The sequence below is a fragment of the Lichenostomus cassidix genome, chromosome 1 (genome assembly GCF_008360975.1).
Source record: "Lichenostomus cassidix isolate B80296 chromosome 1, HeHo_3.0, whole genome shotgun sequence".
Lineage (NCBI taxonomy): Eukaryota > Metazoa > Chordata > Aves > Passeriformes > Meliphagidae > Lichenostomus > Lichenostomus cassidix.
The window spans coordinates 72,690,865-72,709,250 of record NC_139479.1 but is presented as its reverse complement, the minus strand read 5'-3'; the positions used below and the strand labels follow the sequence as shown (position 1 = coordinate 72,709,250).

General features: G+C 40.5%; 1 protein-coding gene across 1 annotated transcript; it reads right to left on the bottom strand.

Moving 5' to 3' along the window:
• Nucleotides 1-4,197: 4,197 nt before the first annotated feature.
• Nucleotides 4,198-16,730, bottom strand: POGLUT3 (protein O-glucosyltransferase 3). Its single transcript, XM_085063817.1, has 8 exons — nucleotides 16,490-16,730; nucleotides 12,049-12,246; nucleotides 11,383-11,669; nucleotides 10,420-10,636; nucleotides 8,864-9,060; nucleotides 7,690-7,884; nucleotides 6,577-6,681; nucleotides 4,198-5,711 (listed from the first exon to the last, which is right to left on the bottom strand). Exons 1-8 carry the CDS (start codon nucleotides 16,713-16,715, stop codon nucleotides 5,586-5,588), a joined length of 1,551 nt encoding a protein of 516 aa, XP_084919943.1. The 5' UTR covers nucleotides 16,716-16,730; the 3' UTR covers nucleotides 4,198-5,585.
• Nucleotides 16,731-18,386: the final 1,656 nt, after the last annotated feature.

Here is an 18,386-nt window from a genome sequence, read left to right as displayed (position 1 = left end):
GATTAGTCCACATTAAAGTACCTTTGTTTCTTAGGCAGAAGAAACCAGAATTTACTGGCAGACATGCAGCTTCTATCAGTAACATACATTCCTGACATTTTCGAAGTAAGTCACGTTGCCAAAAAGCCTAAGTAAACTTAAGGAGACTTGGCAGAACAACTTGAATCCCTTCTCTGAAGGATTTTGCTTGAATGCCTATGTCAGAGGTATGATGTTTTCTTGATTCTTCTGTATCTTATGTTTAAGCAAATAAAATCTTACCATATAACCCAAGCTCTTAATTTCACAGTTTTGAATTATCTAATCTTGGAGATCACTGTTAGTGCACAGTAATACAGGATAGCCTATTCCTGAAGTATTCCTTGAAACTTATTTTGATTAAAAAGTTAAGTTCATGCTTTGCCTTCACTACAAAGAACATACCAAAGTATCTGTAACAGGCATATTTTTTCAAAAGTGTAACAAATTTTACCTTCAGATTGTTTTTTGTTTGGTTTGGGATAATAATGTTTCCTTTTTCCATTCATTAAGTGATATGAACTGTACTGACAAAACTACCTTCTTTCTGAAATGAAAGCTGATGGGTCCTGAGCAAAAAAAAAAATCATTTGGAAGCAAACCCAGTTTTCATTATAAACTATTTTCACTCTGAGAGCAGATTTCAATGTTAAAGTTAATAAGATTCTCAAGTATCAAGTATTCACTGTTGTAACAGTGAAAAATTTAGTGAGAGTAACATGCAAGATGAAATCAGGTGTTGTACCTGCACGATATTAACATGGTAGCAACCATTTTGGTTTATCGTGGCTATCAGTCATGAGATGGCAGATGTCTGCAGCTGGAGTGGTGAAACAGCTTGGCTGAGCTTTTAGGGAGGCATAGAGTAGCTGAAAGTGTGGGTACTGTTGACCCAATAATAGGCAAAATCATCTGCTAATGGTAAATTACCTCTGTGAGTCACATAAGCTACGGGGGAAGGTAAGGTCTCACAGGTATCAATCACTTGAACTGATCATCTTTTGGACAGGTTCCATCCAGGATAATGTATTTCATGGATTCTCAGCAGAAAGGTTATCATGTTTCACATGTCCTGTATCAGGTAGGCCCTTCTGGCACTCTGCTGAGCTGTCTTGAGTCTCTCTACACTACACTGTGAACCTGTGGTACAGATGGATCCTGACTGATTCTTTTTAGTGTTGGTAGTGGGATGGGTCATGCCCATTCACCAGTGGCCTACAGAGTATGCTGGCATTTAAGCATATGTGTAACTTCTAAAATTCATCAATATCCCCACTGACTGCTTAAAATTAATTACTTTGACGTTTCATAACTGTACTCAAAATATTTTGCAGTTGTCTCATACCTGTAAAGTACATATTCAGCTTCTTGGAAGAGGAGGTCTTGCACTTTTCAGTCCAGGCCTGTAATGCCAAATCAATGTATCTGACTTCAGTCAAATCTTCTGTGTACTGCATGACTAGGATATATTGTGATAACATGTATTAGAAATGTATAGTAATATATTACACATTAATATTAATATTATACATTTAACATATGATTAATATTAATATATAACTTTATAGTCTTATAAGCTAACAAAAATACATAAAAGTGCAAAACTTTTAGTTTTTCAGTATTATCAACAGAGATATAAACATGAGTAGTGTCAAAACTGTCAGCACAGAAAGGCTACATTACCTCTTGGAGACACTCAAGAGCTGGGTTCATCCTTCTGCTATGTGACTAGATAAATGTTTGTTGTATGACTGAAATGTAGTTCACAGAATAATGAACATCTGGAGTTCACGTAGGCCAAGCTTCATCTCCTTGGGGATAGCAGTTTAAGATTTTTCTCCCTTATCTAATTGGAATTTCCCATGATGCAGCTTCTGTCTGTTGTTAGGATTTCTGCTGTGTCCCTCTGAAAAGTCTTTCAAAGGCTGACCTAACCCTGCTCACTCAGCTTCTCCTCACACACCATATGCCCCAATCCCTTTATCACATTGGTGGTCCATAGTGGATCTGCTCTGCTGTGTCAATGTATTCCTTGCAGGGGAGTCCAAAACTGCATAGAGCACTCCAGCTGCAGTCCCCAACTGCCAAGCAGATGGGAAGATGCACCTGCCTTGACCTGCTGGCCACACTCCTGCTAATACACCTCACTGCTCACTCGATGGGACTCAATTAAGTAATGTGCTACAGATGTCTACAGTGACCTCAAACTAACATGCAAATAATCCTTTTTCCCTTATTCTCACAGCAAAATGCAAAATTAGTGCCATAACTGTCTGTAGTATAGATTTTCTTATTAACAACTCAACACAGAAGCATTGTATTCAAAACTCAAGCATTAGTATTCATATAGCCTCATTAAAATGCTATAAAAGTATTCACAGACAAGAAGGTTCTAGTGGTTAAATCCTGTGAACAATATATTAATATAAAATCTTGCACTTCATCACTGCCCTTACAAAGAAAACTTTTGTGTAACTGCAGTGCTAAAGGAGCTGATAATATCGTAGGTTTATATAATGCTTCTTTTCCTTATTATAGTTTCTTTGCAAGCTTCTCAAACGTGCTCCAACAGGTGATGTATGTTTCCCCTGTCAGCTCTCCTCCCTAACTAAATAATTTACTCTGTAATGTAATAAATGTGGGGCGTATGCTTTCCAGCAGGGATGCTTGAATCTAACATTCCATCAGACAAGCTTTGATTATAGGGCTTTTTTAATTATGAATCTACAAGGCGGGCCTGGCACGATTCTGTCATGAAACCAGTATACTGGTGATCTTGAGGTAAATCTCAAAAAAGTACAGTCAAAAATACAGATGGAACTGTATCTCCTTTGTGTTCAACAGATCAGGATTTACTAGTTCTCATTTCAAGCTGAAATTGATGTTGGGTGTTTACAAATGTGGGTGCCTAAATATATTAGGACATACATATGACATAACATAAGAGCAGTGTTCCCTATATGAAGCTACTGTAAAGGTTAAAAGAACCTGAAAATTAAGAACCTTACATAAAGGCTCTGCCTGACCAACATTTCTGGAAGTCAGACCTCTTCTCTGCAGATATAAAAGCATAGCCCCTGGGCTTTAGGACATACTGTTTCAAACAAATAAACCCTGTCTCTGTCATCACTGGTAAGGCACTGATGAAAACAGGACAGGTTTTACTCTCTGTATTTAAAAACTGGAATTGCCATGGCAAAATTCAGTACCGTGGTATGGTAACTGTTTTTCAAAATTACCACCACCAAGTGATTTTTACACCTTTGAACAGTTGCTGTTCAAGAACTACCATAGAATAATACAAAGTCTAGTCTATGTATGCCACCTAAAAATTCTATTTAATATATACATTACACTTTACTTGCAAAAACAGGTTTTATTCAATATTTAGCAGTTCCTTTAACACACCAGGCCAATAGGTACCATCCTCTCATCAAACTCAAATAGATCTGACATCTTTTCTGGCCTGGTGGGGCAATTGTTACTACTGTTCTTCATTACAATTTAAATTGCATATAGTAGCACCAATGGAAAGAAGAGAGACTTTGCCTTACCTTCTGTTATCTTTGGAAGACCTGCAGTTATAAATTTAGCAGATTTTGTCAAATTACTATGGACTTTTAGTAAAAGTTCCACCATCTCTCTACTGTTAATTATGGCAAGAAGATTATTGTAGTAATATTTTTCAGGGTACTTCTTGCCTGTAAGCTATAAAAGCATCTGTAAGGCACTCTGTTGACAAACTAGTCTTTGCTTTGAAGTGACACTTATTACAAAAGCAAGGAGTTTTTTCGCAGAGAAGAATTAAGAATAATTTCTTTCCCTTTTTATGAGGGAAGAAAGGGAAGATAAAATATTAACATTTATTTATATTAATAATTTAAATTTTATTCTGATTCTTCTTTCAGTTTGAAAGACTTCTATTTCAAGCCAGGCAAGTTTTCCTACACAGGTATTTCTAAAGAACCATAAAGTGTATGCCATGACTCCCCCTATTCTCTCCCATTTTAAAAAATGTAAATGGATCACTTTTGGACTCTTGATTTGAAGTATGTGAAAACTTTTTGATTTGAAGTATGTGAAAACAGTTGTTCAACCACCTGTTATGCTTAATTGCCTTTGCTGAGCACACCACCCCCAGAAATACTGGTGAATATAAAAAGCATATGGTATAATGGATAATATCACAAAATAAGATCATATTATACAGCAAAAATGACTGTACACATAGAAGGAAAGAGGAGCACATATTCAGTTTTAAGTGTCAGCTTCAGCAATGGAACCCTGTTCCTGAATTATGATGTCGAAAATTTTATGTCAGATGAGTTGAACATCTATTTATAGCCTGAAGTTTTAGGACTGGTTGTCATGCTAAATAAAAATACAACCACTATATCTATGTGTGTTAGAACCAGAACAAGGAGGATTATGGGTAGAGCAACATGATACAGGTTTTTTTCTTAACTGGCATCATGTAATGAACGACTGATGGACAGTTGCATTAACCTCTTTAAAAACCTGAAGTTCCTTCCATATTTAGCATACTGAAAAATCTAGCCCTTCCTCCTGCTCTAATGCACAAATTCTATGGGAGTAATTTGCAGTGTAGAACCAAGAATGAAGCCTGCATGAGGTGTAGAGCACTAAACTTTGTGTATGAAATCAGACAAGTCCACTGTCCTATCTCCATTCTTTTCAGTTCAGGGAGAACTTGGTATCCATGAAAGCTTTTATCTGTCTGTATTGAGTCAGGAGCTGCTCAGGTGAGCTGCATTAGCCAAGCTGAAAACAAAGAGGACAGAAATAGGTGCTTGTGGGCACTGAGCTTGGAATTGGTTTCTCTTTCCAGGACTATTTATCCATTTTGAAGTAGACAAACTTGGGTAAAAATCAGCAGAGGTATTTGGAGCCACATCCAGGACTAGGATTCTTCTTCTGCCCCACCTGAAGGCACCCTTTATCACAAAGGTATTACCAACTCCCTCTGGCCTCTAAAACTGATGAGTATTGTATCATGTTCTCTATTCTGTTATCTGTCACAGGCCACGAAATAATCTGAAAGCACGACCAGATCTGGTATCTGTAAATCTCAAATATTCATTTTCTTCGTCTACTTACAAAATTGTTTTGTATACAAGAAACAATCTAACACCGAGGTAAACTTCATGAAAAAATCATAACACTGTTTTAATGTATCACAAATGCTCCTTTAGAATAACTTGCACTGACTCATGGCAAGATCTTTTGTGGTGACTAGTTCCTCAGAAAACTTTGGTAAATAGGTTCCATCTGGAACACGAGCAGCTCTGTGCTCTTCTACCTGATGATGCAGTACATCAAACAAATCCCCCAGACACTCCCCACTGCAGGCTCAGTATCTGTCTGGTGGTGGTCATGGAGCCAAAATTGTGGGAACCAGCGCTGTAGATCAGAACGAATGTGAAAAAGGGTATGAAAATACAAGAATACATAACTAAGAATGTCTGCTAGTGCATAAGTGTCTTAGGTTTCACAGCTTAATTCCTATTCTTGCATCTTAAGTGGGTGATTTTCTCCATCCAGTACAGTTACAGATCTTCCCTTAAAGGCTTTTTCCTGTGGCAACTGCACACTGAGTCCCTGTCATCAGGCTGAGGCACAAGTTCCATTCCATCCCGTATTTCAGGTTTGCTGGCTTGGCGTTCGGCATACTTCTGAAATATGTAAACAACATTTAAGAATGCTATAAGCACCAACATATAATTCATGAAGCAGAATTTTCCTCCTCCCTTCCACTCAGGAGCCTACCTTTATCCAGGCTCCTTATGTCATTGTTTACAATCTCTGCACAAGGTGTCTTTGTAACACACCTACTAATAGGTGACACTGCCTCTGAAAACCTCCTTTCATGTTTTTGCCTATTATTATGGTAACTTGAATATTGTCATTATTTGTGCCTAACCACTTTATGCAGATAAGGCATTGAAATGTCATTTTTGTACACTGAATAGTTCCAAACTTTGTGTCACCCTGTGGCTGATGAAGCTGACATCCCACTGCACAGCAGAACAGGAAAAAAAATCCATACTTTCAGAGAGGAAAAACTTCTTTCACTAGGAATTTGCATTTTCTAGGGAAAAAATGACTACTGGGCCTGCTTCACCCCCTACCACTCTACTACCACTCTACTAGACCTTCTTTTCCATGTATTCATTGTTTTGTAGCAGAAGTAGTTTTTGTAGCAGATGTAAGTATGAGAAATATGAAAGGAAAAAGGAAGAAAACTGGACATACAGATTATTTCCTACAGAGGCTGGAAACCAAATACCAAGTGACAATGAAAACAGTCTGACTGGGGATGGGGGCAAAAAATCTGAATGCTGATTCTGTAAAATAGCTATTATGTAAGGTTCCTTATTTAATGAGGAAGCAGGGTTTAGCAAAGCTCTTCCAGTGATCTCCTGTGAATAATATGTACCATGTCTGCTACTGACCTAAGTAAGGACTGAATATGAAATTTGTAGCATCAGTAGCAGTAGCAGCTGGGGAGAAAGTAATAAAGTGATCTCTTGTACTAACCTGAAGCACTTTATAATAGTAGCAGTAAAACCTGTGAGGCTGAAGTAACTCTCTTGCCATTAACTGTCCTTCTTTAGCAATTTTTCTTGCTTCCTCGTCATTTTCCTGGAAAATTCAGATGAAACCAATGAATAACAGAGCAATCATTAAGTTACTCAAAGCCTGGCTAGCATTAGGAGTTTTATTAAATGGGCTATTCAAATCTGCAAATTTATGTGCAATTACAGGTAGATTGCAAAGGCATGATTAAAATTGCAGATGTGTTTGAAAATACTGGATTGCTTTTATTGTCACTAGTGGTATCTTAGGGCTATCAATAACAACTTCCATGACTAACTGTACAATTTTGACAACTCAGCTGATTACTGCTCTACCATTTTGTCCAAACCACAATCCTCTTCAAAATCAGGTCTGACATGTCCCAGACATACTTAGTTTTACAGAAGACAAATACACAGCTGTTCTCCTGTCCTATGCAATGGAATTCAATGTCTTCCTTTTAAAAATAACTGCTAGAATTCATGTACTTATTCCCAAGCTTTTTAGATCTAGATTTCAAAGCTTTTAGTACTCTCCTCTGATTCCTTAGGCAGAACTCCAGTACTCTCAGAAGAGAAATTTCTGTGTTTTTTGACGTAACAGTAATATGACTTAAAACACAAATGGTGTTTTCAATCACACAGTTACATCTGTCTGCTTACAAGATCCCAGCTTCTCATTCTGAGCATGTTACAGAGAAGCAATTTTTTGTACATTCAAACAGAACATGCAGTAACTTCTGCTCTAGTCAGGGCCTAAAAAAGCTCTAGTATTAATTAGGCAGTATTTAGGTATCTGGTTGTTTCTTTCACAATTACTTTAGTATACTAAGGCTCTGACTCATGAACTCTTCTGCCCATACCTAAAATGAACTCTTAAGTATTGCCCTAAATAGAGATGGTTACTTCAATTAAGGCCTTCCCATCTTATACTAAAAACAGAATGTACTTCCTTTATGTCAGGATCTTGATAGAGTTCATGCAAAATATATATGTGGAAATATAAGAGACTATTAAGAGAAATTGTTTACGTGTCTGTTTATCACTGTGAACTTGAATAATTAATGGAACTTACCTTAGCCCATTTTATTTTCTCTAGCAAGTCCTCTAAGTTTCTCTTAAATGGAACATAATGTTTCCAAGGTTTTAATCCAATATAAAAGTGTTCATAGTACTGGGAATCTTGCTTCAATACCAGGCTGTCACCCAGCAACAGGTATGGAAACCTGTAAGCTGCTACAGTGCCATCTACATTCACTTGGTATTTGTACTACAGAGCGAAGAGAGAAGGAAAAAAAAAGTGAAATGTTTTGTATCAGAATGAGAAAACCTATGGTGTAAAATATTTTTTTAACAGCCAAGAAGTAATCCTGTTTATTAATTTTCATCTTCAAATTAATTTTTAGTATTATGCAGATGTAGTTTCACGATCTTCTGGATAACATAATGGGAAAAGGATTTGTTTTCAACCCCAAGCTGACAGTCAAGAACCTTTGTGTCACATGAACTGCCTGATGGGTATCCTACTGAAGTGTCCTGGGATAGAACAAGGGTTATAGCAGGGAAGGAAATAAAACTAATCTATACTTAAATTTAAACAAAGAAATTTATTCTGACTTAAAAGCACATCATTTCGTAGAATAATCTGAAGCATATTATTAAATAAAACAATCTGAAACACTATACTAAAACTAGCCACGAATGTAGTGCTTTGGCAGATGTTCTTGGCTGTTACAGCATTTCTGATATATCAACTTCTGGAACAGAATTTTAATTGCTATATATTATAATGACTTTGTACAGGACTCTGTCCCCTTCCTTTTTTATACCTCTGTTGCAGTAGAATTTGTGTGTTAGAGTACAACAAAAGCACTCATCTATTTTCTAACTTGTTACTACAAGGACTCTTTCTGACATCCATAATGTAATTGCAATGGATACAAGTTGTGTCCAATGTTTTTATATTTACCCCAAATAAAAGAAACCCTGATGGCAAGGGATCCAATTTCTCAATCTATTAAAAAATTAAAAATAAGCCAAGATGTCTCTCTAAAGTCTTTCTTGGCTTTCTTTACAAGTGTGTCACACTAGGACATCGATTTCAGTTGGTTTACCTACCCTGCATGGACCCATGCTCCCAGTGCAGCATATTTTGTTTACTGAAAAGAATTAACAAAAGTAAGCCTTGTCTTTTCAGCTGGTAAGAACTTGACAGCAAAATTAATCCAAAACCGCAACTTGCTTGCTACCTTAAAGAAGTCAAAGAAGCCCATCAGCTGAGCCTTCCCCAGCTCTTTTTCTTTTTCTCTGAAGAAGAAATATCCTGTAATTCCAGCATCTAGTAGTTCTGGATTTTCCCTGGATAACTTGACAAGATGGAGACGTTCTTCTCGGCTGTCTCGACCTCTGAATAAAGCCCGCTCAGTTTTGTTTTCCCAGAAGGGGCCTATGAGCAGGGAGTGATAAGGCAAAAGCAAAGAGCAGTGAAATGTTCACGGTCTGTTTCATGCAAATAAGGAACTTGGTTTGTCAGTGGCATTACACTCAGAGACATGGGAAGACAGGCATGGTTTCCCATAATCACTTATTAATCACAGGGTTAAACTCCCAATTCTGGTTTGAATTTTGGGATAAAAAACTGAGCTGCTCGTAAAAGAAAAATCAGAGAATTGCTTTTCCACTCAACAGTTTTGTATTTAGTTAACTTCAACTATCTTGAAAGCTGCATAAGTGATTGTAATAAAACACTGAAGGAAAATACTAATAATTAAAGCAATTCTCCACCCATAAAGCCTGCCACAATAACCAAACGTCTTTAGTAAAATCTACTTCTGTTACCCAGCAATTTAGTTAGGTCCTTGAGAAATCACCTAATGATGCCTTAAAAAAGAAAATAAATGGCTATGTTGTGTCCTCTAGATACTTAGCAAGAGCCTGAAAGACTTAATCTCTGCTTACTGCCAGATTTTAAAAACATTAAGTATGTCCTTCTCACCCTTCTGCTGAAAATTTCCCCAAAGGACCCACTAAGTGGTGTAATCTTGTATTCTCTCCTAATTGGAAAAGCAGCTGTACTAAATCAGTAAGCACACAACGCCTCTAATTGATAGTTTAATTAAAATATTTAATTTAAAAACGAATAAAGAAAAGAGAAACTGGGAACTAATTAAATAAAAAGACGTAACTTCTCACTCAAGTTTTACTCCTTAGGTATTGCTAATGCCATTGGTTTGATCCCTAAGTATTCATTAATTTCCTGGGGGTGGAGGAAGACACCTGTCAGTAAAGCTGACTCTTCTTTCAAAGCCAGAGAAACAATTCAGGAGATCCCACTCTGAGGTATTTTTTATACAATGTTTTCTTACTTGAAAGAGGCTGTAGCACAGTATTAGCTTACTTCTTCAGGATTCAAATTCATTTTTTTGTAATCAGAACACTGGGCCACAACACAGTCAGGCAAAGGGTTGCTGTTTGATCAGAAGAAATATATTTGATCCCATTACTGAGGAGAAAGCCCTTTCAATTATATTTAGTATTCTTTTGCCAGGTCACAGCAGGTATCTTCTGGATACCTTTAAGTTAAAATTCACATTTGCAACTGGACTTCCTAAATTTTGGTTCTAAATTATACTCCTCCTTAGTGGCAGTGTTGAAATGTGTTTGTAATCTGTAAAGACTAAACTGTCTTGTATTATGAGATCTCCTAGGACACTCTGAACTTAAGACCTTAACATATTATTTTAATGCAACTTGCTTCTTTGATGGAAATCACAAATTCTTTTTAAATCCAGGACCTCTAACTCACCTGTATTTCCCTGAATGGACAGGAGATCATTTGTCACTCCACGCAGTGTTTCCAGAGTTGAGTGGGTTACATCATACGTCGGAAGGATGATATCTCTGGAATCCACAGAGCCACACCAGGAGATGACAGGTAAAGGACCAGGTGTATCATTAGCTTTCCGATGCTCAACTGGCCAGTCTCCAACATTAAGATAAAACTCCACATCAGGAAGACGAACCTAAATGTATACCCAAGAAAGGATAACAACACAAAGAGAGAAGCTGTTTGTCACTCTTACATATATTTCTCAGTTCTCTCACATCATGCAGACTCAGTAGTGCTACTGGATCGTTCACAGATTTAGCTGTGCTTAAGGTATGAATTCCAAGTTTGTGCCCTGCAAGCAGGTATGAAAGAACACCCAGAGGCCAGGAAACAGCTTGCAGTCGGGCCTTAGCCCCTGCAGCTGAGCATTTTCATCACTGCCAAGGCCAGCCCCCACATATTACCCCTAACACACAGTGTTTGTCTTAATGGAAAAACAAAAATCAAATCTTTCTCAAGATACAACAAATGCCATATTTAAATATGTTTAGCCTGGAGAAGAGATGACTGAGAGGGCATTTTTTCAATGCTTACAAATATCCTAAGGGCAGGTGTCAAGACGATGGGGCTAGACTCTTCCCAGTGGCGCTCAGAGACAGGACAAGGGGAAACAGGCATCTACTTAAACACAGGGAGTTCCATCTAAATATGAGGAAAAACTTCCTTACTGCGAGGATGACAGAGCCATGGAACAGACTGCCCAGACAGGCTGTGGATATTCAAAACCCACCCTGGAGGTGATCCTGTGCAACCTGTTCTGGGTAAACCTGCTTTGGCAGGGGAGTTGGACTAGATGTTCTCCAGAGGTCCCTTCCCACCCCAACCACTCTGTGATTCTGTGATATTGCCTTAATAGCCTTACGTGATCCAAACTGATACCTTTCTGGCCAGCGACAGGAACATTTCATCGGAGAACATCTTGAAGTCTGTGTACTTCCCTAAGGAGCGACGGTAGATGTGATTATCAAGGATAGTGTAATGAACAATAGCTCCTCTCGTCTGGCTGAACTTTGCTGGGATTTCCTTAAGCATTCGCTGCAGGTCAATGGTGGGAAACGAGATGAAGTCTTCTGTAATCTGAGGTTCTTGGGATGGACAGGACATAATGTCCTGCCAGACCTCAGGGTGTTCTTCAGGACAGTCACAATATTCATGATAAACTGGGCCTGTGGAAAACAAAGCAACCAGGGTCTACATTTGTGATTCTACAGTAATCATAATTTATACATTACAGTGGCTTTGACATTTTCTGTTCCTTGTTTTCTAAAGTTTTCCTGGGAAATAATCCTTCCTATAATTTCTGGAATTTAGCAGTGTAACTTAGAAAACAACAACATTCTTCTCTTTTCAGAAATACCAGACTTTGTGTTATCAGGGTGAAATTATTCTGCTAAATGAAACTCCGTTACTGTGAACCTGCCAAAGCACATGGGGGATTCTGAACTGTTTGAGCTGCCCACAGCTACCACAGCCCACGTACTCAGTTTCAAATATAGCCTAATTCAGAGCTTTGGCACATTACATTATATCAAAAAATACCCTTACCTTTCAAAATATAAGGTGACTGAGCCACATGCTGATCACCATAGAGTATCTCAATTTTTAAGCCTTTTGTGACACTTCCGTACATCCGATACCGCATGAGAAATGTACCATCGTTTCTATCCAAAGGCCGAGGGGTGTAAATTCTGGTGGCTTCTTTTGGAGACAGTGCTTTAATTACCACTTTAAACTGTGTTCTCCCTGGAAAGAGGAAAATAAAACCAGATGTAAGCATTCTAAGCTATTAGAATCACATCTAGTAAATAAAGGTAAGAGCAAACACTGCTGGATTAAGACCACAGAATTTAATTTATTTTTTCACTGCAATTTTTTAATTAAACCAAGTTGGTAAAACTAATTTCTAGTGATGAAATATCATCCTACCAAATTTTCTTGGTCATCACATACCTCTAAATGGAAAACCTGGAGGTGGAGATAAAAAGTTAAATATTTGATTACCAGACAGAAGGAAAGCTAACAGTATTTTGAAGCTAAGATTATTTTTAATACTAAATTTTCAAGGTAGTGCTCTGAGGAACAATAATTTCCTCTAGAGTAAGAAAGACAGGAAACCAAGTTAAAACAACAGGAGAAAAGAATACTTGCCAGCTTGTGGAAAGGCAGTTGCAGCATGCAGGAGTCACATAGAAATTGTTCAGCTTTGGGATGCTGCTGACTGTCTTGCACATTTAAAGTCTCAGCTACTGAAAAGCAGGGATAAGAGAATGAGAGTAGAGATGCTCCCTGGACATCTGTCTGACCTGTGCTTAAAGATCACCAGCATTTCATTATTAATGCACTAAGACTTTTTAACTGGGTATGGAATCATTTATGGACAATACGGGTACGCATAAACATAAATCTGTTATATTCTTTAATTCTATCACAAGAGGCTATTGTCAACATTATTTATTAAAAAAAAAAGAGGGGGACAAATTATTCATGAAGCATGACAGCTTAAGTATTGTGAACCAAACAAATACAGTGAATGTTACCACCAAGCAGTATATAGAAATAAATGAAATTGAAAAAATCCAGATAAAATCTAGATGCTACTAAAATTGGAATATGTCCCAACAGCACCAGATGATTGAGGTAAATATTGAGAAATCACAATTTTACCTGCTGGTTATGTACGTGCTGCTCTAGACATGAGGAGCCCTGGATCTACCCAAAGAATATATCAGTTTTAGTTGCTAGTACTTTAGATGCAGGAATCATGTGATAAGGGAAGTGACCCATAACAAAGCCCTCTGGGAAAAAGCTAACTCCATTAAAAGGGAAGGAAAAGGAGAAATACCGAGTATTTCATGTAGGCACAAGTAATTCACTGGAGGCAACAAAATTTTGTTTATGATTTACAATATTCATTGTGTAACAGGGCCAAGGCCTCTAAGTTCTACTGCAGTATTTAATCATAACAGCTTTTTGATGATTTTTAATTTTTTTTTTAATGGGAAGAAGTCACCATGGTACTTTCATTCATGTTTTTTTGTTTCTCTCAATCCAAAGGAGTTAGAAAAAATGTGTCCTTGTTGAATCAGCACCACTTCTGCTGTTCTGTTACCCTGAAAATGGACAGCATTTTAGCACAAAATAATTTCCCAGTACTGAAGAGAGATTAAGATATAGACACAATCAAAATAGGATACTTTAAGAAATCCAGATAATGACATTCCCTTTATGCATTTTTTTTCTCTTGTGCAGCTTGCAAAAGAGGTATTCCATGCATGGAGGAACAAGTGAAGAAATGCAGGGAAAGAGGGAAAAGGCAACAAGATATTGATTTAGGCAAATTGCTAAAGAACAAAAAACCTAGTCACCCTATTTCTGACATGTATGCTGAAGAGAAATTAAAAGATCTGAAAAAAAGGGGTTTTTTTTCTTCAATTGCTTTACTGAAATTGTTGCTGGTTACTTCTGCAGATGGAAATTACAAAATTGATGGAGTCACTGAAGAGACATGGATTATTAGCATATCCTTTAAGAGACTTAGATGCAAGAGCATATATCCAGGAACAAACAAGTACAGGTCTTGTGTGTGACAATCACAAAAGCCCAAGGATCATGGACAACCAAAGACCCAAAGGGAGGTCCTATGGTGCCCAGATATGAAGGTGACTGAACCAAGCTGTACAACTCTGTTTAGCAGCACTGGAACAAGAACTGGAAGAAGCATGCTCTGCTCTTGGAAAGCATTTGGTGAAACCTGCAAGAATACCTGGGAGGCCTTGAAAAATATTTGTTAGCTGAGTATGTAGATCACCCGAACAACACTTAACAGCTGATTTTATCACCATGTACATAAAGATACAGTTGGCAGTTGTTAAACCTCACAGAAAAGGGTAAAACTTCACAGAAAAGAAGGATAAGACATATCTAAGTATCCAAAGGAAAAAAAAAACTATGCAGTTTACACTAATAGAAAGTTCTGTACTTTCAGAAGGGATTTTTTAATATTTGAAATATTTTTTCTAGCAAAAGAATGAATTCTGCATCATTTGACATCTTCCTACAAAGGCAGGTCAAAGAGTTACAGCCTCCGGGTTGAAATTACAGTGTGATGTCCAATGGTGCATTATCAATTCTTGTGAACAGACTTGACATTCAGAAAACAAATCTGGATTTAAAATCTACAAATTATACTATACAAGCTTCATAATTGATCCCAGTAAGTAGTGACCCATTTGACTGAAATTCTAATGCACATAAAACACAATTTAATAGATTTGGACAAATTTTACAAATGTGAAGCCATAACTGTAGCTCTTCTGCTCTGATCACAGTGTTCCTGTTTTGCAATGGAAGTGATAATGCAGATTTTTTGCTATCTCATTAGGCATATCTCGAGAGGTATTAAGTTTACATTGGAGAGCAGAACCTAAATAAATATTGTTAACTGTAATTCTTAATGACATTTTACAGATAGAATTCGAACATTTTAGATCATACAAGAACGTAAGTTTATAGCCAGGGTCTCTGTGAATTCATTAAACAGTGCTCATGCACTGGAATATTATCAAGTCTACCAGTAATTTTTTAAGGATCCTTTTTACCCTCCTAAACAATTCTCAGCATGGGACAGCAGTCAGCACAGGCTGAGCCAACAGCTCTTCCCTGTTGGCAACACGCATGCTCTGTCTTTGACTGGAGGCCACAGCAGGTCATGGGATGAATGGAGATCACTCCATGCCAGATGGCATTGGGACCTGGAAACTTTCCTGGGACACTGAATTTATTAACATAAATATGAACACACACGAACACACTGAGATGAAAACTAGGTTCTCAGTACCCATGTCCTACCAGTTTATCTTGGAGGATTTAAACCAGCATGAGAATCCAACTGAACTTCACACCTTTTCACCTTTAGCAACCTGTTGTTTGAAGCCAAGGCTCTCCCTGCACAGCTGGTATCAGCCTCCACTTCACTGGCAGTGAGCGTGCAGTCACATTCCTGACTGCAATTACAAAATTGCACTGACATCCAGCACCAAGCTCCAACAGCAGATGGAAGAAAAGTCCAGACCTGAAGCATCCATGGCTCTGTCAGACTGAAGACACACTCTGTACAATATATGTCTACTCTTTGATTCTGCAAGCAGCAGCTTTCTAACGACCAAGACATGAAGAGGCCGTGCATACGTGGTAGCTGCCCTCAGTACCATCGCTGTGAACAGTAAATAATACACAGCAAAATAAGTAGCTCCTACCCTATATAAATTGGTCACATAGGATTTCCTCCGGGGCTATCTCAGGGTTATCTTCATTATGGAATCTGTGACATAACAGTATTTTTTATTCCAAATTGAAGCTATTAGTACAGTGTGTGGAGTTAACTTGCAACAGCAAACAGCTGACTAGCATCAAACCACTGGCCTGCGAGAACAAATCCAATTCCCACCCTCGGGAGAAGTGTCATGGGATGGTTTGTGCTTATGCTGAGTCAACAACAGATGAAAATTACTCCTTAACGGAGCAGCATTAGGATAACAGAGCCCAGAGGGCTCTGCTGACCGAAACAGAAATTTTAAGCAACTGGTGTGTGCGGCATTAAAAATAACTGCGTTACCACTTCCCAGCGGGGTATTGGGATTTTATGTCCACTAGCTCCAGGAGCACTGGTCCATTTTGAGCTGGCTGGTTCTTTGCTGTAAATCCCATACTGTTTAGAGCAGACTACTGGTGAGAGCAGAGGAAGCACCAGAAGAAAGGAGTGTCTGGCCATGTGCTTCGCTCGCCATCGGACCAGCGTGTCCCGTGGGGGCAGCCCCGGAACAGCGACAGCACAGACACCGCACGGAACGGGGAAAGGAAGGAAGCACAGGAGGACGGGAAGAGGTTTAGGGCTGGGCAGCTCCGGCCAGCTCCTGCGGTGCAATCGCAGCCCGGGGCAGGGTGTCCATGCCGCGCCCCTGCCCGGCCCGGAGCGCACGGACGGTACCTGGCGGGGAGCGGGAGAAGTTGCGTCCGGCCGCGCTGACCGCCTGGATGTAGAAGTAGCGCACGGGCAGCGTGAGCCCCGCGTCCAGCCCGGGGCCCCACGCCAGGCTCCGCTCGGCGCTCACGGGCTCCGCCGGCTCTGCCGCCAGCAGCAGCGGCCCTGCGGCGCCCAGCAGCAACAGCAGCAGCGGCAGCCCGAAGCCCCCCATCGCCCCACGGCCCCCCATGGCCCCGCCGGCCCCAGCCCTCGCCGCCGCCGCCACCAAGCTCTGTCGCGCCCGTTCGGAGCGGGTCCGCGGCCTCCTCCGGCCCTGCGCGGCCCCCGCCCGCTCCCCGCCCCGCGGGGCGGCCCGACGGGGCCGGGGCCGGCTGGAGCCGGAGCGAGGTGTGGGGAGGGCCGGGCTGTCCCCGGGCGGCTGAATCCGGCGCCGCCTTTCCTCGTTTCCTCCTCCGGGCTGTCCCGCGATGTCCCCAGGGCTGTCCGAGGGTGAGAAGCTGCCCGGCCCAGCCCGGCGGCGGGACCGGGCCCTGCCCGCGGGGTCGGGCACGGCAGCGGTTCTGAGGCGTGCGCTGCCCCAGAGCCGCGGAAAGTACAGCAAAACCCCTGTGAGAGCCAGGAGCGCCCTCGGACCCGCTGGTGTGCGCTTGGCTGTCCCGAGAGGTTTTTCTTCCCTGACTGTGGGCGCTTTGCGGGACGCGCTCCCTCCAAATAACACATTACCTGTGGCTGAGGATACAGCTCAGACGGCAGCTGAACAGCTGGCCTGCAGTTTAAAGAGCAAAAAGTCATCTTTCTCTATAGCTTATTGTTACTTATCTGTATAGCCTTGTGTCAGCTGATGTACAGCGATTGCTGTAAAAGGAAAAAAAAGCCAAACCCAAAACCCTGAGATAATTTAAAACTCTTCACTGTTTCTAGGATTTCCCATGGTAACTGTACTTCAAGCGAAGGACAGAGCAGGGACCCTGTTAGGGCACACTGAAACACTGTTCCCTGTCACTGGGCTCAGCTCCATGTCCCGGAGAGGAGGCTCAGGCACACATCCATGACCAGGTGCTCCTGAGGCCTCAGGGTGAGATGCAGGTGGCCCTCATCAGTGCTGTGATGCTTGGTGATGGGGAAAAAGGGATAACTGTATTATCCTGTAGAAAATGTAACAACAAAATAATTTTGTGGGTTTAAAAGGTTGGGATAAAAGTAAAGAGGGTAAAACTCCAAAGATTTGTCTCCTAAGGTTGTTTTATAATTTTTATGATTTGCTGCTACTAGGAAGTATTTCCAGGTATCTGTAGATGGGAGGGCTTACAAGGCTGTAGGAGAATTAAATCAAGCTTCCAGGCGAGCCTGGATTTTCACATGCAAAGCAATGAGAGCACAAATGATTTCTGCCTGGTTTTGAATAACATGAACTTCAAGTCTCTGTGCATACAGACCATGAAAAACAGGTTCCTTGAAAGAGGAATTATCAAGTCTGGTTTCCGCCTTGCTTTCGTCTTGAGTCTTCTCAATTCCCTCACTTCAGATAGCCACAGATCTCCACCGACATACCATGTGTGATACTCCCAATAGGTCCAAGAAATCTTTTGTAGTGTTGCAGGGTACAGGGCAGGGCTGAGGTCAGGTGGGGACATCAATCTGCAGAGCAGGATCAGTCCCCATGAGGGGAACCGAGGTCGGACACCGCTCTGGGATGGCTGCCTGGTCCTGGGGATGTCAGCCTGCAGATAGGGCCAGACTCAGCAGGGCCCATGGCTGGGCAGAGAGGGCAATGGACAGGTGGAGACCAATGACCTACAGCATCAGTGGGGCAGGGTCTGATGGCTCCAGGCTGGGCTGAAGTGGTGTCCTGAGCCATGGGCAGGGAGAGCCAGGGGGAGCCCTGAGGAAGAGGGGGGAT